At 45.9% G+C, this 22,725-nt stretch overlaps 1 protein-coding gene and 1 long non-coding RNA gene across 8 annotated transcripts in view; one reads left to right on the top strand and one right to left on the bottom strand.

Annotated features, from left to right (window-relative positions):
- LOC135396449 (CUB and sushi domain-containing protein 3-like) overlaps positions 1–22,725 on the bottom strand; it is a 39,993-nt gene that overhangs the window by 15,522 nt on the left and 1,746 nt on the right. For 3 of the 7 annotated variants that reach the window (XR_010423389.1, XR_010423390.1, XM_064627418.1), the window contains exons 1-2: positions 951–1,069; positions 762–832 (exon numbers count right to left, since the gene is read on the bottom strand). Coding sequence is in view for 4 of the 7 variants with exons in the window: in XM_064627418.1 (XP_064483488.1) it covers positions 762–832; positions 951–1,060 (181 nt within the window). In the remaining 3 variants the exon portion in view is untranslated. Of the gene's footprint in view, positions 1–761; positions 833–950; positions 1,128–3,912; positions 4,006–10,057; positions 10,073–20,898; positions 20,968–22,725 lie in introns of those variants that run through there. The other 4 variants (XM_064627421.1, XR_010423391.1, XM_064627420.1 and 1 more) reach the window with 4 other exon arrangements.
- On the top strand, positions 992–21,023 carry LOC135396451 (uncharacterized). Its single transcript, XR_010423392.1, has 2 exons — positions 992–1,093; positions 20,775–21,023. It is a non-coding gene; the product is annotated as an uncharacterized LOC135396451 (long non-coding RNA).

Genomic DNA, 22,725 nt, shown 5'->3' with positions numbered 1-22,725 from the left:
CGTGACATTGCGCAGCAGAGGAGAGCAGCTTTTCTGACCTGGAAGATTGAAAGCACCAGGACGGCACACTGCACTTGCACATTTTGTGTGAATGTGTATCCCTGTGCCTGTATTCCTAATTTCTACTACTCCTGACTCTTGTTTCATCCCTATTAGAGCATGCCTCCCCCAATTACGGACCATCACTTTCCCTTTCCAGTGCACATTCCAAGTTGTGCAAAGATTCAAAGCACATATCTGCACTGTGCATTTCTGAGGCAGACATTTTTTGTCCCACATGTGAAGTCCTACATTAGGCCATACTTTAACAAAAGATAAATGAAACAAAAGTAGCCCTTTTTTTTATAAAACAGCACACAAAATCTTCGTCTGTTTGAAAAAGTGCAGCAAAATCTGCTCTGCCAAAACAATTTTTACTGCCCTTGGTTTAGGCTTCCAAATAGAATATTCAAAATCCACAGAGTCAACAGAACCTCTTTGTTTGATCATACACCATTCAACAAGTGAGGGAAAAACAAAGTAGCACTTTTTCTTTTCCCTTTCTTTTTTGCAAAAGACCTCTGCTAAAACTGTATCCCTTGCTGTACTAGTTTTATTCTCATTCTTCTAGGATGCACAGTACTGCATTCCGGAAAATTTGTTTCCTTTTAGACTTCCTGAGGCAAAGTCAAGGGTCAACATTTGTACGCAGCTTAACTGGTTTCATTTTAGTCAATAAGTGACTCTGACTTTGGAATTCAGAGGGAAAATATGCAACTTACACTGTGTCAATGTAAGCCTGAGAAATGAAAGCCAGCACAGCAAAGCAAGTTGCACAGCAGCCATCTCGCTCCTGAAAAAAAGCGTGAGAAAAAGTAGATCAGACAACAAAGGATTTTATTTAGATTTTCACTATAGTCGTGTTCAATTTAAGAAAGGAAAGAAAAGAAATCTAGTCCATATCTACATACGCCCTTGGAGATAAAGAGAAGGAACAGCGCACCAGGAGAAATACTGCCGCACCACCATGCGCCATCAGCAGGGGAGCGCACTTGCTGCCACAACGTAGTGTCATTGTCATGCAGCCAGTCTTAACAGTCAATACGGAAGAAGAGTGAGTATGATGGATTACATTATCTGGTGCAAGCAGGGAGAGTGGCCTCTCTGTGTCCAGCTATCTTATCTGTGGTGCAGTATTATTTTGAGAGCTGACTGATTAGATTTCTTTGCCTTCTTAAGTAGAACGCAAGTATAGACCACAATATTCCATGCGCAGTGATGGAACTGCCTCAGAGCCCACGGGCGCTGGCGCACAAAAAAGCTGCATTTGGCGCAGAATTTCACAGAATGGCGCACCTCCGCCGTATGTATCCCACTGCGTCCCACCGCAATACGTCGTGTTTGCAATGCATACTCTCCACTTTATGGCGAATATCGGGGTTCAGGACATCTAGGAACAATTATCGGCACGTACGGTTTAAGTCCTGAAAGCTCAGTTTCTCGCGCTCTCCTTACGCGCCTACACTCTGCGAGCACGCGCGATGTTACGTAGTAGCGGAAAGCGTGGAGCGATCCATAGTACAGGCGCTGGCAACTCCGGAATCAGCGTCGTCAGTTATGCCCATCCACAATTAGTTAAAACGCGGTTGTTTAAAAGCAACTCCCATGCAAACGAGCCAATATTCCATCGCAGGCACGTGGCGTGCCCACATGTTCGGTAAATTTGTACAGCCACCTTTCGTCCAGGACGCAAACATTTGATGCACTAACAGTGCGCTTTATTGTTCACAACTTCTCTTTGAAGTACAACAACGTAATATTCGGTTCAGCAGTGACATCCCGGCAGTTTAAGACTCTTCGTCGACTTGGCGGGCTCGGCCGAAACGACAGGGCTTGACTCGGCTTTGTTGTCCAGAGGCATCACGAGAATAGAGAGGGCGCGGGAGCATCGCTCGCGGTTTTTGTTTCGTTTTCATGCGTCCGAACCGGGGCATCTTTGTTCGGCGCAGCTGTGGCGCAGAATTAGGGAAAATTGCTTTTTCGGCGCAGGGTGGCGCAGGCAATCCCAAATGGCGCACTTTGGCGCAAATGGCGCAGCAGTTCCATCACTGCATGCGACTAGTTTCTTACAGGGATTCATAAGTGAAGGACTTAAAGTGAATCGTAAACCTATAGAAACTGCATGTCTTCAGATCATGTAACATCAACTCTGCAGACATATAATAGCTCCGCTGCTGTTCTTTGGGCATTTTTTAGCAACTGAATTTCAAAGATTGCTGCACCAAGTAAAATCTGTGGTCTCCGTATAGGCGACACATACACCATCTATTGAGAACCAGATGTGGGCAAAACTCCTCACGGTCTTTGCCCTCACCTCGATTTTCCTGGACGGAGCTTTGTCCTCACCTCACCTCAACTACTTTTCAGAGAAGTTCCCTCACCTCCCCTCAAAAAAAAATTCAGAGAATTTTCCTCGCCTGCCCTCACCTCAAATAATTTTTCAGAAAATTTTCCTTGCCTCACCTCACCTCAAAACATTATCAGAAAAATTTCCTCACTCACCTCAGCCTTTCCTGAAAAAATCTTTCCTCACCTCACCTCACCCCAAAACCTTTTCAGAGAATTTCCCTCACCTCACCTCACCTCAGCCTTGCATAAAAAATTTTCCCTCACCTCACCTCAAATTCCGTGAGGTGAGGGGGTTCAAGGCGCCCTCACCTCACTTGCAGTTAGGAGGGTGCCCCTCCCTGCTCAAGGTCGACGCTTCTCACTTTTTTAAATGACAAAAGTATGCAGCGTAAAGCAAGTATCGAGACTAAAGCATCAGGTCCCGACTCTCTGCTTCAGCGGTAGATTGTGACTGTAGGTGTTTGTGGCGCAAGCTAAACAGAGGCCAGAAAGCGCCACGACTGCGTTGAGTACCTGATGAATGGCGATGATAGCTAAAATTATTTATGGATCATGTCCTACGCATTATATCATGGCCGCTCGCCATCAGCTAGTGGGATGGCAGGTGCATTGCTAATTGTCTCGTTCACCGCCTTCGCATGGCATCCGATAGGTTGAGCGCTACAGTGGTGGTCGAATCGAAGCGCAGCTTTGTGAATCATAATCGTATGAGTGTCACGTCATCAGTGCACCCAATGTCGTGCCCATATTGCCCCCTACTTTTTGTGGCATGTGCAGCCAGAGTCTAGACCCATCGTCAGGACCAGCCAATAAGCAGCGATTATTGATAGTGAAGTGCAACAACTCGCGTCGTTCGGTTTACAACAGTCACTGAAAAAACAAATAAAGTAAAGAAGACAGCCCTAACAACTACCTTTTGCCAACTTGCCTCATATCACCTAAAAATTTTCGGACAAATTTTCCCTTTTCTTCTCTCGATACACGAAAAAAAGTCCTCACCTCACATGAAAAAGGAATCCTTTCCTCAGAAAATTTTAACAAAATTTCCCTCACCTCACCTCACCTAAAAAATTTTTCAGAAAATGTATCTCATCCCACCTCACCTCAGCCTTTCTGGAGAAAAAATTTCCTCACCTCACCTCAAAAAGTTTCAGAAAATTTTCCTCACCTCACCTCAGTCTTTCCCAAGGAAAATTTCCCTCACCTCACCTCAGCGTCTTCTAGGAAGATTTTTCCTCACCTCACCTCAGCCATTGCTCCAAAAGATGCTCCTCACCTCACCTCAAATTCCGTGAGGTGAGGGTGAGGGAGCCCTCACCCTCACAAGCCCTCGCGAGGGTGCCCACCTCTGTTGAGAACATATGCAACTAGGCTGGCCAGCTGTGTTTCAAAACCTAAGAAATGCCAGTTGTCGAAGATGCACGGTTCGTGTATCCCGGAACACCACAACGCAGACCAGACATCCTGGGAATTGGCTGAATGCAAGGATTTGCAGAAGAGCAGTGACATAAAAAAAACTTTCACTGCTTTCACGTTTGTTCTCCACTCAAGATAACTCCCTGCTGGCCCATGAACTTTGCAAAAAGGCCAACTCTGCTTGATGACTCCTGTTGCAGACTGGGGGATAAAGAATTTCGTCGTCTTTGTCGGTGACCATTGAGTAAAAGACAAGATTGAGGAAGTGTGTGCTGGCAGAGGTTATAAGGTATAAGGCATGTAACATTGCCATTGCACAACATTTTTCTTTTTTTTGGCCCCATCTTGGCCGTCATTCTGCAGGATATAATTGAGCCTCCTAGGCGTGCAACATACCACGTTTTAAAGGTGTTGTGACAGTTGGTTTCCAGCTTTCCCAGAAAAATATGAAAAACTATCGTATCACCCGACATCATCCCATATTCAAGTTTTCAGGTCCATGACTTGAGCAGGTACGGAGAAAAACGGCCCCGAAGACGCGACATCGGTGACGTCACACAGGAGCAGCGAGGGAAGACGCACGTCTCCCAAGCCAAATGGGGGAGAGGGGTCCGTGAGGTCACACCGTGGGTCATCGTTTTGTGGCTGCGCCTATTTTCCGAACCAATCTAGCGAGAGGAAAAATTATTTTTTCCACGGTGTTCTCATAATGAGTACGATGCATATGCTTCAACACATCAGAGAAAGTGTCGCAACACCTTTAACTACTTTCACTGAGATATCAGACTGTTAAGAAAGGGACAGTACGTAACACATTTGCGACGGTTTACTAATTACCAGAGTTGAGGAAGTTACTCGATAAAAGGAACTTTTACAAGTTAAGGCTACGGTCTCACGGTAGCCATCTTGAATTTACTTACGGACTTCCTACGGCGGGGCGCCACCGTCGCGGTTTCCGTGGATGACCCCGTTAGGGAGAAACGCGCATGGGACAGCTGCTGACTTGACCCTTTGACCTTGAGTCTCTTCTCTATGCTATTGTACCCGGTGTTTAAACGAGTGTAGAAGGGATGACTGTCTCATAAAAGTCTTCTGAAACTGTCGTGCAAGACGGCGAGTTGATTTTCGTGCTTTCGTGGTTTGAGTAGCACGGGGGTAGCTGTCGCGCGCGTAGCATGTGACAAAGACTGTGCAAAATATAATATATTTGAGATATATAAAAAATATATATCTCAGATTCAAAATGGTCAAACAACAGTCATAAAAAATGGACGCAAATACTAAATAATTGCAGTCAGCTGTGAAGAGTCTGTTCACGTGCCGATCGGTAGCAGTTTTATCTCAATACAGCTTACAGAAACAGGATTTCTTGAAATGAATTATGATATTACCAGTTCTGTTGAAACTAGAAGTCCAACTCACAGTGCGCACACAAAATGATAAGAATCAAAGGAATGGCATAACCGAAGTAAAATAGGGAAGTCGACAATTATACGCTATGTAACCTGTCCGTATTCGGCATAGTAGCGGCTGTGACTAGTAGGCAGGGGCGTAGCCAGACCTCGAAGGTGGGGGGGGGGGGGGGCTCGATACGAAAACTCGCGCGAAGCGTCACTACGGTATAGTTTGTTGTATTCTGTAGCTAACAGACGAATTATGTCGGTGCGTGTTCGCCTCTAAAAGGCATCGTCGAGTCTCGTTTGCGCTCTATAGATGAGTTTTTTTTTCTTTAGTTCACTTGTTTTGTGGACATAAAAATATAGTGCTCGTGTGTGCAGCTTCAGGTTGACATAAATAACCTCCACCAGTTTTATTCTCATCTCTTCGCAATTGAATTTCTATTTCACACGTTCAATGGCTATGTGAATGCCAACGTTTTTTCACGCGCATGTGAAGTGCTGTGGGTTGTTCTTCCAATCCCCCGCTCCAACGCAAGCAGTTGATCTTCCATGAAGATCGAGCGATCATGAAGTGAGCTTCAAGTCACTACATTCCGTCTCAGCCTTTGCTCGTTTCTTTTAAGACTGCGACGTCGTCGAGGGGACCATCACATGACTTGTCTGCAGGTTTTTCCTCTGCATATTCCTCGATGCTCTGGTCACAGGAGTTTGTGACGGTGTTGTCTTCCTCTGCAAAGTTGATTCACTCACAATTACAGCTCAATATCTAGGAATAGTTTTCATAACTCAATATTTAGGAATAGTTTTCATAAGTTTCAATAGTTCTCATGGTGCATATCTACATATATTTCGACGCATTATTATCCTCCACTGCCCCTTGATCTTACACTATGTTGTCATCAACTTCAGTGTGCAAGTCTTTTGGTGACTCCTCGGAGAACTTTGCGTGCGAATAACGGGGGATAGGAGCCTTCTTCAGCCTCGTAGGTGTCCGGTATTCAAAACTGCTTGGGACTGCCGTCCACGTCAACTTCTTTCGAATTTCCTTGTCCTCGAAGTCGTCGCGTGTGGAGTGGTCCTGATAGTGGCGTTTTGTTAGCACCGCAGGACAGGGAACGAAGATCCAACAAGCACTACTTTGATACGCCCGGCTGTTCTTCGCACAGTTGAACTGTTATTCAATACTGTGTGCAAAGGTTCTGCAATGAAAAATAAACACGCCACAAAATTTACCTCGCTCAAACGTATGTTATTCGTAGGCGCGAAGTTCTTCCGGCAGGTTCTGTGCCGATCTACGCGTCTCGTCACTTTTGCCCGTCGGAATGCAGAAAAATGCTTTGCCTGACTCTGTCCCGTTGCAGCACAACATCCAGACATGGTTGTTCGTAGTTCCTCAGCTCTCTGAGATCCATTTCACGTACAAAAAACCAAGAGCGGCACACGAACATACGCGCACATCCGTAGACATCCGCGGCACATTCCCAGTAGACCCGGCGGGAGGTTGGAAGCAAAGAGGAGGAAAACGCACCACGTGACGCGTCTCGGCGAATGAGCAAGGCGGCGGCACGGGGAAAGCGAATGCGATACTCTTTGAGCTAAAGCCACTAAAGCCCCTCTATAAGCCTCCGTATAGAGGGGCTTTACTTCGAGCTAGGGAGCCTCCATGTGCGTCCCCTTTTCAGGGAGGCGACAACTCCGTCGTCTGCTACGAGCGCCGGCATCTTGACTCCCACATCACATTGGGCGTCAGCAGCGGGGTTGCGTATTCCTCGATTTTTCGCAACAGGAAGGGGGTAAAAGCAGAATGAAGGATACTAGCGTAGCAAAACTGTCATATGTGCTAGTAGAGCTGGTCATGGGTTGTAAAATATGTTGCTAATGCTTTGTAACGTTTGTCTGAACTCGTCACTGCACCTGGACACGCGGTCGCGTCTCGACCAGCGAAATTACAATAGTAAACATGGGAATGTGTATAGACAACAGAAATATGTACCCTAAACCGAGCGCTACCATCTATTAGGCAATGGCAGAGGCCGCAACGCTCCGCCTCCCGAGTCCTCCTATTGGCGCACAATTGTAATGTAATGTCAAGTAATGTCAAGTAATGTCAACGCGTGCGCATTCTCGTTGTTTTTCCTCGGTCGTTCGTCCTGTGGCCATGTGTCACGTTGACCCGGTTGCAGCAGCACAGTGGATGCCAATCTCCCGTGAGGTGGTCTATTTCCAGGTCTCGCGTAACGGACTGTTACACTGGTGACACACTGGTCATTTCAGATCTATCCGCTGCGCCGTGGAGCACTACGTAGAAGGTAAACAGCATGTTGGTTGGAACTCATCAAAAGAAGACGTCACTTTTGTCGAGAAGCACGCCCCCGAGTAGCGGTAGGGAGGATTTGTGTCAAATAAACCTGGGTTGCTAGTTGAACGCCGTCCGTGTCTGTCGTGTTTGTGTTCGTCCACCACGATGCGTCGCCGAGAAAGCACGAATTCAGCTGAAATCGCCCGCAGAGCGCTGTCATCACTTCTGCACTTCGTTCGCAGGGGTCTAGGACTTTTCGGTACAGGACCTTTCGGTACACGACCACACCGCTGGAAGGTGGTCTTCGGCTTCTTAGTCATAAGACGGTGACTGTTTCTTTTTTTTTTTTTTTGAGTACCTAAAATTGCGAGTACCTAGACTATGCATTAATCATGCAATGCGTTGTTTCAGTATGTCATCCAAGGGAAATACTCGAAGCATCCCATGCACGATACATGTCTTTAGATGGTCGCCGCGAAAAGTATAATTTCCATGCATTGCCTCTGCAGGGCAGCCGTAAGGCCGAAAAATCGAATCCCCGAACAAACCGAAAGTCAAAATTAAAGGCTAAGGTTAGGTTAAATTTTCCTTATATGGTTAGTTCAAAAAGAGTGTTTACAGTTTACATGCGCTTCGACGGACATTATGCGAAAAAAATGAACAATGTCTTTTCGGCCTCAGATAGATCGGTGTTTTGATTTTCGGGCCCTTCGTCTGTTGGCCGTTTTAATTTTTTGGCCTTTCGTGTTTTGACCTTTTGATGGGTTTCCCTCTGCAGGACACATAAGGGCTCAAGAATGGTAGTAAATGTGGCGATAGGAGTGTAGATGTTCCCTTAAAGTGACAGTCCGGTCGAAAACATAGGTCTGGGAAACACCGTTTTATGATTTCTAATACTCCTCACAACAACTGTGCAAAATATTTCAGAAGAAATCGTATCGCACGATTTATAATCGACTTTTTTCTATGCCGCAGTTGGTCCCGAGTAAAGGCCGCAGCGAGCTCTCGCGTGACGTGCATAAGAGAAATGCCGCACGTGACTTGCGCATGCCTGCTTACGCGATAGTTGATTGTTGCGTGCTAGCATTTGTCCATTATGATGTTTTTGAGTAGCAATCACGCGTTATGTAGACTAAAATGCAGAGTAGCGTCAACGTAAACACAGGTATCACGACGTAGCCTTCTGTTCAGTACACTCATAGACAAAAACACCTCTCTGCATTCCCAGCAGCGGCGCAGTCCTCCGCTCCACTTTGTCCATTGGGGACGTCATGCTCACGTGACGGCTGACGTACATAGAGGATCCTTGGGGCAAGGAGTATGCGAGGGAGAAAAACGAAACCGGATGTTTTCAGAGGAGTATTTTTTATTCGATATCTCGAAAACCACGCCATTTTGTGAGCTGAAACTTTCCACCCAGCATGTAAGCTTCCGTGACAGTTGGAAAAAATCAGCTTCCGGTTTTCCCGGACTGTTCCTTTAAAATTGCCTGTATCTGCATGCTGCAATGATCGCAAAGTAGCCTTTCTGCAGTGCCTCACGGGTGGCAACCAGAAGGGCGTAGGAAAGAATGACCCCGGAGAAAACGTTCCCTGAAGAATGTGCCCCCGGTATAGTAGGCGGGCATTTTTATCTTATTTTGTCCTACTCTCTTTCACAGAAGACATCCCAGATGCCCGTTGTTAATGTAGGTCGTCAAAAATGTTACGTTCGTAAAAAAGGAAATGAAGAGGTTGCCGGACTTTTCAGCAAACGTATTTTCGTTGCAAGTCGTTAAAAAAAGAAAGAAAGAAAGGTCATGGTAATTTTAATTTACAGTGAACAACGCAGCGGACAACGAACTGATGTTTTCGTACGTGCAAAACCTTGCAATGCCCTTCCTTACACAGGGTGTCTTTCTTTATACATATTTTTTATTAAAAATCTATAAGAGTCCCAGATATGCCGTTTGGATGACAATAGCTGGAAAAGAATATCTGCTATCCCAGAGATGCTAGAAGTGAAAACAGGACGTCTGTAGCTCATACATTTATAATGAAAAATCTGTATTGAGAAGAAAACACGTTGTCATAACCAATAAGCCAAAGACCATATTCCAGCGGTATGGTCGTGTACCGAAACGTCCGTGTACCGAGAGGTCCGTGTACCGAGAGGTCCGTGTACCGAGAGGTCCGTGTACCGAAATGTCCTGTACCGAAAGGTCCGTATCCCGTCGACACTACAGTACGAGAATACAGTAGCATTTTAGTAGTTATATTATTTTTCTATTTGGAATACAGCGTACTGAGGAACGTAGACCGGGACAACGTCACACGCGAAATTGATACATTAGGGAAATGGCACAGGGAAATGTGACGGGGTTTTCATTTCGTCATTTCGACTGGGACATTTTACCCAACGCCGTTTCATCGAACGCCGATTTATCATCCCTTGCCTTTCGTCGTCCCTCGTCTCGGGATTTTACTGTCACGCAAAGACAATTCTCCAAAGCATCGGGGTGCACAATCGGTTATGAAAAGCAGAAAAGCGTGAACGCAAATACAAGAAAACTTACATCTGGTAAAAACGTCTGTGATCCTGTCAGCCTGCTGGCCGGCATCAGCCCCACGCCATCACCATGTCTTCGTGTGCGTGTGTTGTTGTAATCTTGCACTTTGTTTCGTTAGAACGGATGCGGAAATGTTTTCTTCCCTGTCCCGCAATAATTATACTTGAGCCACTACACGAGGAGTTCCTCGTGACATTCGCACTTTAGGAATTAGCTAACTCTGAAATTAGCCGCAGGAATACCGCTGGTAGCCTGAATAACGCGGTCAGTAGGGGACATTTTTGGGGCGGGAACGGGACATTTCGGTGTGGAAGTTTCGGTGTACGGACTTTTTTTTTTTTTTCGGGGATATTGTTTCCTACAACCATTCTTCGCTGTTTGCGAAGGCAACGCCGATAGCTACTGTCATAATAATAATAATTCGAGGCTTTACGTCGCGAGACAAATGCTATGAGCACGATATGGAGAACTGCAACGAAATAAAAGCAAGTTTCTCACAAACACGTAGCTGATTGACGTACTGTCGCTGTGACTTCCCTGAGAGAAACATGCGACGCATATGACACGCTACTGCTATTTCCTTTTCATGTTCACTCCCAAAATCGAAAATTCTCTTTCCACACCCAAGGTCATCGAGTATAGCTTTAGAACAGGTTTGCTAGCCAATTTTAGATAGCTTTTAATTATGACACCCAAGTACTCATAACGTTGTACTCGCGCGCTTTAGCCCGAAGAGGAAAAGCCAGTTCGCCGCGTGACTCAGAAGGTACTGGCCTCATCTGGTACTGGCCAATCGCCCTTAGTGGATAACGGCCATTTCCCCGAGGATGAAGAAGAAGAAGAAGACTCAGAAGAGGCACCCGAACGTATGTATGTATATCCCATATCGGGTGTAGTTCCGTATCGGGACCACTCGTTTTTAAAAATTACTGAAACGGTTAGGAAAGTAAATATTGCATAGAAGTGGAAGAAGATCATATACTGAATCTAAAAATGTAAGAATTATACAATTCTGTGGACTAGAAGTTTTTTTATATGCATTTAAACAACCCCATCTGATTCACTTTTAGCGCAGGAGAAACACGGGACTGCTAAGCCTAACGGATTCGAAACTTGCCGTGTTGCTACAGGTAGGGTCGTCGAAATGGGCTAAATCACCTCACTTTAGTGAGGTTGGGTTAAGTTAGGTTCTACAGATTGGGGGGGGGGGGGGGGTCTGGGGGGGCGCCGCCCCCCCCCCCCCCCAGGCACGCACTAGGCGGTGCGGGCGTCGAGACTGTGCCTCGGGTTAGGTCAGTAAGGTCCTCAGCCAAGATGGCGGATCGCCATCAAGAAACTGGCGATAAAATTTAATTTTTATACGTTTTACGCAATATACGAGGGACATTCCTGTTGAATTTCGTTACTAATTACTTCCTCTTTCATGTAAAAGCGTTAGATTTTTGTTTTTATTCGTTTTTCTTTAAAAAAAGCCAGTGGTCCCGATACGGAACTACATCCGAGCCCGATACGCTATGGCACAAAGTTGAAGTCCTGTTCGGTGCGTCACGCATTCGGTGGGCTGTAATTCAAACGCTCTTTCAGCCTCCCGTCCCGCATCGCGATAGGAAACAGTTCCTCCCCTCTGGCAGTTGAGATTAACTACCAGGTGTGGATTTCTCGCTGCATTGCAGCACAGGGTGGCCGCATCCGTAGTGTAGCAGAAGTGCTAAATCTTGTTCGGGCAGGGGTTCGTCGCGCTCTATGTAGACAGAGAGAGCTGTGCTGGGAGCTGTGCACTTTGCAAGACGGTGGCAGACATCTTCGGTCCTCTTTGAAGATGATAGAGGTACGTATGTGCTTCACTTTTAGGTGGCCAAGTACAGTGTGCCGTTGTCACGTTCGCAGCTTTCCGCGAGTATTCGTTCGTTGCATGGTGACGTCCAGCACACATATTAATCTAGAGATCACATTGCTCTAGAGTTGGCATCTACGTAGCCTTAGTTTAGTCCGTGTGAAACGTTAGAGGGAGCCAGTCTGTTAGGCTAGTCTTCCGCTCTGATGCCAATACAGTTGAGCACGTGAGGTTGTTGAGGTTGTCTACACATTGAGCACGTGACCATTAGGATATCCCGCGAAACGTTCGTCCTGAGTGTCAGCTGGATAGACTGCTTGGAGGGGACCTTGCCCCAGCATGATAAAGTTCCGAGGGGCAGTGGGGCAGACACTCAAGCCCCCACGTAGTTGTGTTAGTGTATATCACACAAACAAATGTCGTTGACTAACAACGCAGTGTGGGGTTGGTATGACATTTCAGACGCGACGGAGCTACGGCAGAAGAGGACAATACGAAAAAGGGCGGTGTGGTGCCTTTCCGTCCTTTCCTCGTCTGCCGTAGCTCCGTCATGTCTAAATGCCGTCACACATTTTCCGCGGCACCCTTTTTTTTTTTTTCTTCTTGTCTTGATGGGAAAGTTATGCATCAACTTGTACAACTTCAGGAAGGTGAATTGCGTTGTTGCATTTTTGGTGATACGATATGCCATGTAAAACAGTTGACATAGTTACAGAAATATCATGTTTTTATTTTTATTTTACTAACTGACTAACTACTAACTACCACGTTTTTGTGGCTTCATAAGAAGAACTATTAGCTGGGAAGCCACATATGTAAGGACGCGTACATGTTCACTTGCAAGAGTCAAGGACGTCGGCAGATGGAAGGAATATGGGCTGTTCGGCTTAGTGATGTGTCGTTCGTGGACGAACCCTTCAAACTGAACTAGTCATTCGGGTGAACTGAACGAACTAGTTCAACAACAACCAAAATATTAGTTCCGCAATTCAGTTCATTGGGCCTCGACACCCACAACGCATACTACGCCATACGCCATCTAACGAACGTTTTGTAAAGCTAACAAAGCACATGTGCGCAAGAAGAAGGGCGGGAGACCACCGCGCATACGCTGTGGCCTTGAGTGGCTGTGACGCTGCGCTGAAGTGGACTGTGTGAAGGTGTGAAGGAACTGAACTGGATGAACTAAAGAACTAAACGACGTCGCGAGTCGTTTTGAAGTACTCGCATAGCCTGCCGTTGCCTGTCAGGACTGCTGCTCGTCCACAGCCCAAGCGCTTAAGGAAAAGCGCGGGTGGTGCGGCTAGGCAGAGCCTCAAGTGGACTGTGTGAAGGAAGAGAACTGGATGAACTAAAGAACTAAACGATGCCGCCGGACGTTTTGAAGCACTCGCAGGGCCTACCGTTGTCCTTCAGAGAAAGTGCTAGTCCACAGCGCATGCGCTTAAGGAAAAGCGCGGGTGGCGCGGGGAGGGAGAGCTTCGAGTGGACTGTGTGAAGGTGTGAAGGAAGAGAACTGGATGAACTAAAGAACTAAACGATGCCGCGGGTCGTTTGGAAGTATTCGCAGCGCCTGTCAGAACTGTTACTCGTCCACAGCGCATGCGCTTAAGGAAAAGCGCGGGGAGGGAGAGCCAGCAGAGCGGCTTTGGACGCCGTATGGATTGAAGTACTGTGGGCAAGTGAACTATATGAACGACGAACGCTGAACAAGAGTAAATCATTTAGAACTGCTTGCGCTGAGATCGCTCTGAGCTCCTCCTCGCAGTTGTGGACTGCTAGTGGCGCCGTTATGTTCTGACTTCTGGCTGACTGCTTGTGACTGGCACGCCCTGAAGTGGGCACACTATTTTTGCGGCAATACACTGCAAGCTTCCCAATTTTTCCTCCACAACGCTAGACGTTGTACTTTTCTTCAAGCTCTCTCATGCATTTGAATGAAATGTTCTGTGTTCTCAAGTTCGCAGCAAGCAGACGTAACTGATCAGAAATACACGATTGTAAGATTGAACGACGACGGCACCTTGCATATTGATCTGTGCATTACTTTTCTCGTTAAAAATATACGTAGAAAATTAAAGCAAAATAAAAAAGCGACCCAAAACATTACGTTTGCTATGTTGATGTTCTCGAACCTTTGGAAAACTGAATTGCAACATCATTTTGTTGTATCTCTCTTGGTCGAGCCACTTTAAAGTTTGGGACTATATTGCTTGATTGTTTTTAATTGCGAACAGGTGAACGAATGAACTATTCTTTTAGACAGTTCAGTGGAGTGAACTGAACTAAATGAATTAGTTCACAAAAGTGAACTGACTTGCCCATCACGGCTGGGCCAGAGGGCGCTCCTGATTACGGCATTCAGCGCCACTTGTGGCGATTGTGCTAAGTTTTCCAAAGTAGCGTGCTCTCTCATCACGCACATGGTATGCGCTGTGTCAGAATGGCCAAGGTGTGTTGCGCTTTTGAATAAGGCAAAACGGACCGAGGATTGTTCCCCCGTCAAGTCGGAAGAAGAGAAACCGTCAACAGCGGCGCGTTTTCGGCGCATGGCAGAATATTATCGGACAGGCTCGAAATACGAGTAAAATCTGCCTCCCAGGTGCCGTAGATCTACTAGCTCTGAGTGAAACCTGACTGAAGAATAAAGCCTGAATGCATACAGTTGGATATCTCTGGTTTCAAATGTTTTACTCAGGTTTACAAAGAGGATGTGAGAGCCGGTGGAGTAATGATTTATGAAATGAATGGAGCGAGCGCTACGAATGTTTGTCAGCAGCCAGAAGCCGGCTCTTTTTATGAGCGTTACATTCTTTCTTTTCCCTCTTTGATTACTTCAACTCAAGCTACCACTTGTAACATATCCTTGACTGTTTCGGAAGAGAGGAATATGGAAGTCAGATCAGAACGATCATCAGAACAAGGATTTAGATGCATTTGCGGCTGAGATTACTGACTTTGAGACACTGGACTGTGAATGAGAACTATCTTAATGAGAGACATGTCTCGACTACTACAACAGAACTTTCATAATACAAGCACCAACTGCAATGACTCCCGGTGAATCCTGCGTACCTATGATGATTTTGGGATACACATGCACTCGAGACATCTCATACTTCTTCTATGCCTGGCATGCACTCGCTATCTGGGAATTTGTTCCACCTATATCTGTAGAACATGTAACTAAGATTTAAAAAAATAAATGCATAGTCCACATTACTCATGATTTTCACATAGTACTACGCAACCCCAGACATAGGTCTACGTCTATGACAGAGTGGCGTAGACGCAGGCGAGCTGGTGGACAAAATTCATTATGAAAAATGCCTGAGCGTGGGGCACGAAGAAGATACAAAGGCCAAACAGCTCAAGTTTACAAGCTTGCAGAATCACACAGCTATCAGCTTGAGTTTGAATGTAAAAAGAAAAGAAAAACAGATATGATACAGGTACGCTCCGGTTTTCTTCGTGCGGTCGGTGCGTTTTATAACAGCAACGTGGTCCAGGCTTTTATTTTTCCCGTTCCTCGGGCTGTGCATTCTCAGATATTGCACGGAAACAGGTGGAAGATCGTGCACAACGCATATAATCACATTCTTCGCCTAACGAGTCTACTCTAAAGCTTTTCCTCCCTGTACCACCAGGGGAGAAAGGCGGCGCTAGTGTCGCGCTGCCAAACGGTAGCCATCTTGAATTTACTTACGGATCCATGACGAAAACCCGAGACTGGGAAAAAGACGAAAAACAGACGACACAACACAAAGTTTCGTTTTTCGTTAAAAAAAAAGAAAGAAAAGAAGACAAGAACATATGGTGAGACTAAAGGAATGTACGGGTAAAATTTCAGGTAAGTTAGTACGGGCATTGTGATACTGCTATGAACAAGGCTATGCTGAGTTCATCGTACTGCGGAAGCGGCCATTCGCTTGGCGAGGGTGGCGAGGGTAAAACAACGGGATGAGGCAGTGAGGCAACTGTAGCAAACATAGAAAAAGAGCAGATGGAACACAGCCATTAGAAATTGGTAAATGTATATATTGTTTATGATAACATCCGGGGCGACCTGAACCGCATCACATCGTACGCTCTTGGATAGCCGCAAGTGAAAGTTGGCACCACTGTGGTAATCTGAAAAAGTCAAAATGCACAAAAACTTGGCAATGCTCTCATGGGCAGAAATGAAATATCGAAGTGAGATACACAGCAGAAGACAGTTCCAAACCCAGAGAACGCTGTCCATCCTCATCCTTTTACTCCTGTGCTGTACCTCAGACTATCAAAAAAAAAAAAAATCATCGGGGGAGAGTCGTAATACAGGTGCTTCTCAGTCCTGCCCCCAGAGTCAAGGCAATGACACTAGACTACGACCACTGATGCCTAAGACCATACAAGGGGGGGGGGGCAAAGACCACAGTTTGGATTGCCTACGGGGAATAACAAATAAATAAGAGCAAGTGCACTGCACCAGTACAAAGTTACAATCACTTGGTTACAACTTACCGTTTCTCTCTCGCCAGCCGCCGACGCAGCTTGCGGACTGATTTCCGACCGCAACTCCGCGGTTTCCGAGGATTCTTGCATGGCCGTGTCATTGCCGTCCCGCGTCCCGCAGCACAGCGGCGGCACAGCCAGAGCAGTACGCAACCAACGTGATGTAACGAACACAAGTGACGCAAGCGCCACCTTTCGCAGAATACTGGATTTGATCACACCGTAGTTACTTGCTCCGCCACAATGTGGCCACCGAAAATCCTGTATAGTTTCGGTTTGGTCGGAATGTTTTGGAATGGCTTGGGAACGTAATAACCTGCGCTGTGCTCTTCCAATCATGCTGAAATTTTCAGCAATTGTTTTGCGCATAATTGCCCATCCACTGCCACTTCTAGGCTGGTGTGGTGACATAAGAACAGCTCGAAACAGGAAGCCAAAGAAAGGCATTTTCCATGTTTTTCTGAAGGCGCTTCCGGATTATCGGCGTCATATATCAATAAGAGCGAGACGGTCCACCCTCCACGTATCACAGAACACAACGCAACAAATTGTGCGCCGCTATCTGCTCTCCCTTTTGCGCCAGTTTCGTACAAAGACCACCCATAATCGGAGATATTGGCATGTTCCAGGCCTTATGCCGCCGCAACCGCATGCCTGGCCGAAAATCGGAAGACGGTCGCCCCGAGTCAAGAATCATAGCTTCCGAATGGCACCAGTTTCACCACCAACAGACGAAAATGAGAGCTACAGGTCTGGTACAAAGTTGCCTCTTTTTAAGGGGGGAGTGAGACCATAGCCTTAATGTGCGCAAAATGTAACTTATTAACGAAGTTATTGGTAATGAAAATGAACCTGAAGCTCCTAAGTTACTTTGGAAAAACGAACGAGCTACTATCAAGCTACTTGTTACCTGCACAGGGTGTTCCACGAGGGGATGTCACCAAATTCCTAAAAATAAGTTTTACTTCAAAAAATTATAAAACTGCGTGGAATATGCTCATACAGACTTTTGCCACAGAATGATTTGTTTTGTTTTATTCCGTGTTAGCGCCGCAAAGCAACTGTGGCTATGAGCGGCGTACAGATGTGGGCAGGTGGAGAGAGGACAGCAGGAAAGAGTGGGGGACAGGGGGTTAGTATGCGTCCTGGGCCGACTTCAGGGGGAACTGCGCCAACATTCGTCTGGAAAGTCTTTGGGAAACCCACGGAAAACCTCAGACAGCACAGCCAGTGTTAGGATTTGAACCCACCACCTCCCAGTCTTCAGCACGACCTTGGCTACCACCAATGAGCGGGACGCGCCACAGAATGAGGCCATTTGCATTCGTGTCATTGCATTTGTATTGCATTTGCATTCGTGTCGTTTTGACCTTTTTGGACACCATCGAACTTCGATTCTTATTTTGAAGGGCTCATTATTTCATGGCTGTCACTGCGGTGCTGTAGAAGATCTAGAGCACATTCTTCTCCATTGCCCCCACTACCAACCTTCCCGAACCATACTCTCCGTATCCCTTAATGAGCTAGACTCTCGCCCCCTCTCTCTCACAAAATTGCTTGGTCCCTGGCCACATCCAGCCCAGCAACGCTCTGCCCTCAAAGCTCTCTCCATCTTTCTGGATACCATATGACTTCGATCTTTATTGTGAAGGGGCTCATTATTTCATTCCCCACATCACCACCAGCAATGGAGTAGAGTTTCACCCCTGACGATGAAACTCCCCATTCATCATCTCACAATGAAGTTGTTGTTGTTTCCTAAATCACCCCCAGCATTGGGGTAGCATATTGTCCCTGGCAATAAAACTACCAATTCATCATCTCAAGATAAAGTTGTTGCTGTTGTTCCAATCAAAATCAGGTGTCTTTCCACAAGATTCTTGCTATCTTGATTCTCGAATCTTGCTACATAGTGGGATGATTCCATTCCAGATTTTCCTTGAAGAATTGTTGAAAGAGTTGTTGAAGAACTGTTGTGAAGGATGCTTGAAGCAATGTTGTTAGCCGATATCTCTAGGTGTACTAAGCCGTTTGTTTCAAGTCTCTGTGTCCACCCATCGAAGAGAAAAACAATTACGCATGAAGTCCACTGGCATTCGCATTTATCGATCATTTTGTTTTTCCAAAGTTTAGCCGCATCTGACGAAGATGTGACCGCGTTTGTGATTTTTTTTTTTTCATGTTGTCAACATAGAGAACAGTGGACAGATGTGTACAAAAATGCTCCACGAAATCCCATCTTTATGCACCACAATTTACGGCCTATGACACACACGTTGTGAACACACGGAAGTTTGGGCCTCTCGTGCGTACTATACGCCGGTGCGTGTTATACACAGTAGTATTATCGGAACAACAAAACCTGGGGCTAAAGGGAACAAAGGACTGAGTTACCACACAGAAAGTGCCCATAACCAGACAAGTTTGGATGTCCCATTTTCGGGTGACCTTTTGCCAGCGATTATCAGAACAGGGTAAGTCGTGACATTGCATGCTTTGTTCCCACTTTTGGCAGCTTGATTGTCATTGTGATTGTCAGGTCATTGGGTATTCATTATCAGCTCTGCTCTGTTGCGTTTTGTATGCTCATGGCAGCGTGTCGAAACGTAAAAGTTACACTGCCAAGTTTAAGTTTACGGTTGTGGATCGTATAAGTGAAGTTACCCAGTGTCCGAAGAGCAGAACAACGTACTGGAGTGACATGATCATGGAACGTCAGTTTGGCATCAAAGCTGACTCCGAGATCACTGACAGTGCTAACCAGAGATATTTCAGCACTTGACAACAGATGGCGCTGATGTTCCCGCAGGTTACGGCAGTTTGAACCGTACTGCTCAAGAGTTGCTGTCATTCTTCAAAACAAGTTTAATAATAATTAGTGAATTGTCTCAAATGCGTTATGTAGTACTGCACTATCACGTTGTTCGTGCCCTCCAATCCTGGGCGACCTCTCTCTTTTTCGTGGCAGATGTCTGCAGCCACTGCAATCAGAGAGCTATCAATCTTTGAAACTCATTATTATGAAAAGTGTAAAAAACTGATATATAACATAAAAACATGGTGCTGGTATTTCACTTGGCAGTCCCGTTAATTAACAGTTTTAACAGTCTGATATCTCAGTGAACAAAAGTACCTAGTTACACGTGGCATATGGAACGCCTAGGAGGCATAAAGGAGTCACCAAACGGAGTTGACTTTCGTCAGCCTATTTTTCACAAAGTTGCTCATGGGCCTTCTTCAGTGGAGAACGAACATGTTCTGTCACAAAAAGGGAGGGTACAAAGAGAGCGGCATCCAGTCTGAGACAACTTGTTTGTGTCATGCAGAGCTGGACGCCCTCACTCATGAGGACCCTCATGAAGATGCCTCACCCTCATCTAACGACGATGAGGTGAGGGTGAGCGAGGCCAGACCAAGCTGAATGTTCCTCACGAGGACAGTCGTGAGGCATTGTCCCTCATAAGGCCCACCGTGAGGGCCCTCATGAGGCCAGTCGTCGTGAGGCCATCAATACGTGAGGGTACAACGTATTACATGAGGAGTTCCACGGAGGAGGCCGTGAGGCCTTTCGTGAGGGGCCTCATGGACGAGGTTATGGGTTCGGGCTTCTCTTTGCTGATGCCAAACGCTAACGTTAAACCTCACTGTGACAGTGCCAACTGTTACCACATTTATCCAAGCACAGCACGAAACCCTATAAACAGTTTAATGCCATGCAGTATCATTAGTACCAACTACCGGCGCAGTAGTTCAACGCCGACGCCTCACGTGAACATGACGGAAAGTTCTTTTGAGGCTCATGTACCTCCTAGTGACTTGAAGACACGTCAGGCCATGAGGGTATTCACGGGGCGAGGGCTCGTGAAGATGTGGGGTCGTGAGGCCATGAGGGCCGTCATGAGGTGAGGGCACGTGAGGATGAGGACTCGTGAGGCCATGTGGGTCCTCATTAGGCGAAAGTACGTGAGGTGCTGTGAGGACATGAGGGCCCTCATGAGGTGAGGGCACGCGAGGATGAGGACCCTCATGAGGTGAAGATACGTGAGGCCATAAGGGTTGTGAATAGCCTCATGAGGTGGAGGCATGTGAGGATAAGGCTGGTGAGGCCTCTCAGGATCCTGACGTCCTGGGGTGAGGTTTGTGAGGGCAAAATTTAAAATGGAATGTGAGGGTGAGGGCAACTGAGGTTTAGTTACTGGTGAGGAAAATTTGGTGAGGATGGGTGAGGCCAATAAAGTCTGTGCTTCGTGAGGTGAGGATGAGTGAGGCCGCAGGGAGATGCCCACCTATGGTGTCATGTAACAGCACTGAAGTTGCATCTAAATGTAGCAAATGTCTATTGCCCAAGGGTGCTGCAATAACATTGACCAATGCAATTGAGCTCCTTTTTTCCAGCACTGCCCAACTACAACTTGCAGCTTTTCTCAGCAGAATAAGAAAAACTGCCTGGGGATATACCTAAGCAGCATCCACACCCCATGGCAGTTTTGCCAATTAAAGACGTGGTAATGCAGCCTACCTGTCTCAGTGAACTGGTGTACCCTGCTGAAGAAGTCTTCAATGTGGCTTACATTAGATACGAGGCTACCTGTCGAATTACAAATGTACACCCATAAGCAATAAAGACAATGATTCACAAATACACTTGGGGGACAACTATGTGTGGGAAAGAAGTCGGGATAGAACATTTATCAATCAGGTATACTAAAAGAAGGGTCATTTCTTTCTTGTTAAACTAAAAAGAGAACTTTCTTTTCATTGCAAACAAAGCTTGATGGTAGTCTTCACATAAGACCACCGTAATGCGATACACTGCTATGCAAACTTTTGACATGAACTCATGAACATTTTTTTGCCAACCCCAAACATTGCTCGCAGCACCCAAAGGGGAACGGATACCCAATCAATATTATCTGCTTCTCACTCCAAAGGCAGAGTAATTGCATTGGCTTCAGAAAAGTATTTGAAAGGTAATTTTACAGGATATATATGTTGCTGATTGGTGTATTATTTCATTCATACTACTAATCATTAATTTATGGCATTGATAGCTGTGATAGGGATCATTGATTTGTAAATTTATGCAGGTTGCTGCAAAAAACGTGGCACTGAATTATAATAAAACTACAACACCTAGAATCATGCAGTCAACAGCATTTGTTCTTACTATGTTTTTGCCACCTTCTGTTGTGAATTTCAAGAACTGTCATTTTTTTTCTACTATCTTGGCGTGGTCTGGGATTCCAACCCCCTTTCGTTGGACTGACAATGATTGCACTGCAAAATTAGGGGCGTGCTATGCTCTGGGTACTCTATAAAGCATGTTGTTCGGCTATTTTTTCCAATGAGATAACTCCTCAATATCCCTGTCAATTATGAACTTCAGTAAATTTGACATGCTCTTCACATTGGTGGGGTAAAAGAGTGACCTTTACTTGGCATATTCCCGAGTTCAGTTGGCAAAAATTTATATAATGAAACACATTACCTGACGTTCACATCAGGGGGTGGCAAAAACATAGTAAGAACATATGCCGTTGACCGCATGATTCTAGGTGGCATAGTTTTTTTTATTATATAATTCAAGGACACATTTTCTGGGACACCCTGTATATACAGAGCAGATGTGTACCATGTATTGCAATTATGTACATTGTACTACTTCCCCATACTATAATGCGGGCAGAGTAGGCCCTTTTGTAAATAAACATTTTTAAGGCTGCTGCTGAACCGTCGCAAGTAGGCTATACCATACTCAGTGGCTTTTTGGAAGGTGCCATGAACTGTGTGAATATTACAGCTATCATGTAGAACATTATTCCGAGCCAGAGTTAGCAACTTCTGTTGTCTACGGTATGACATTGTGCATGTGACTGACACAAAAATTCTGTGCTCAGCCGTAATATTTACTGCATTACGTTAAACTCAGCGTAGTTTGACTTAACACTATGACACGACCCTCCAAACACCAAACTGGCACTTCTAGAACACATTTGGATTGTTCAATCACTTGGTGTCATTGTCTTCAGCAGAAAAATTTGTTGGATGAAAACAACGAGAATTGGTCGAGGCAGGCCACGTAAGCCTAAATACTATGAAGCTGTGGGGCACTGATGTCCCACATGGCATCCCATGTCGCATAGACAAGTATAGACTGCAGGCGAGTAAAAAAAAATACCAGTGTGGTATGGAAGACTAGACTGCTTATCTGAGGCGTTCCTCCAGGATGGCTTTCTGCCGCAGCTATAATGACGATTATCTCACACAGCGCTACGAAGGCATTCTAACGAATCATTTGTTGCTATTATGCTATTTATTTTAGCAGTGTACTTTCTTGTCCGTACGC

Source organism: Ornithodoros turicata, chromosome 6 (assembly GCF_037126465.1).
Source record: "Ornithodoros turicata isolate Travis chromosome 6, ASM3712646v1, whole genome shotgun sequence".
Classification (NCBI taxonomy): Eukaryota; Metazoa; Arthropoda; class Arachnida; order Ixodida; family Argasidae; genus Ornithodoros; species Ornithodoros turicata.
Note: the sequence above shows the minus strand (reverse complement) of the source record. Positions and strands in the feature narration are given on the sequence as shown.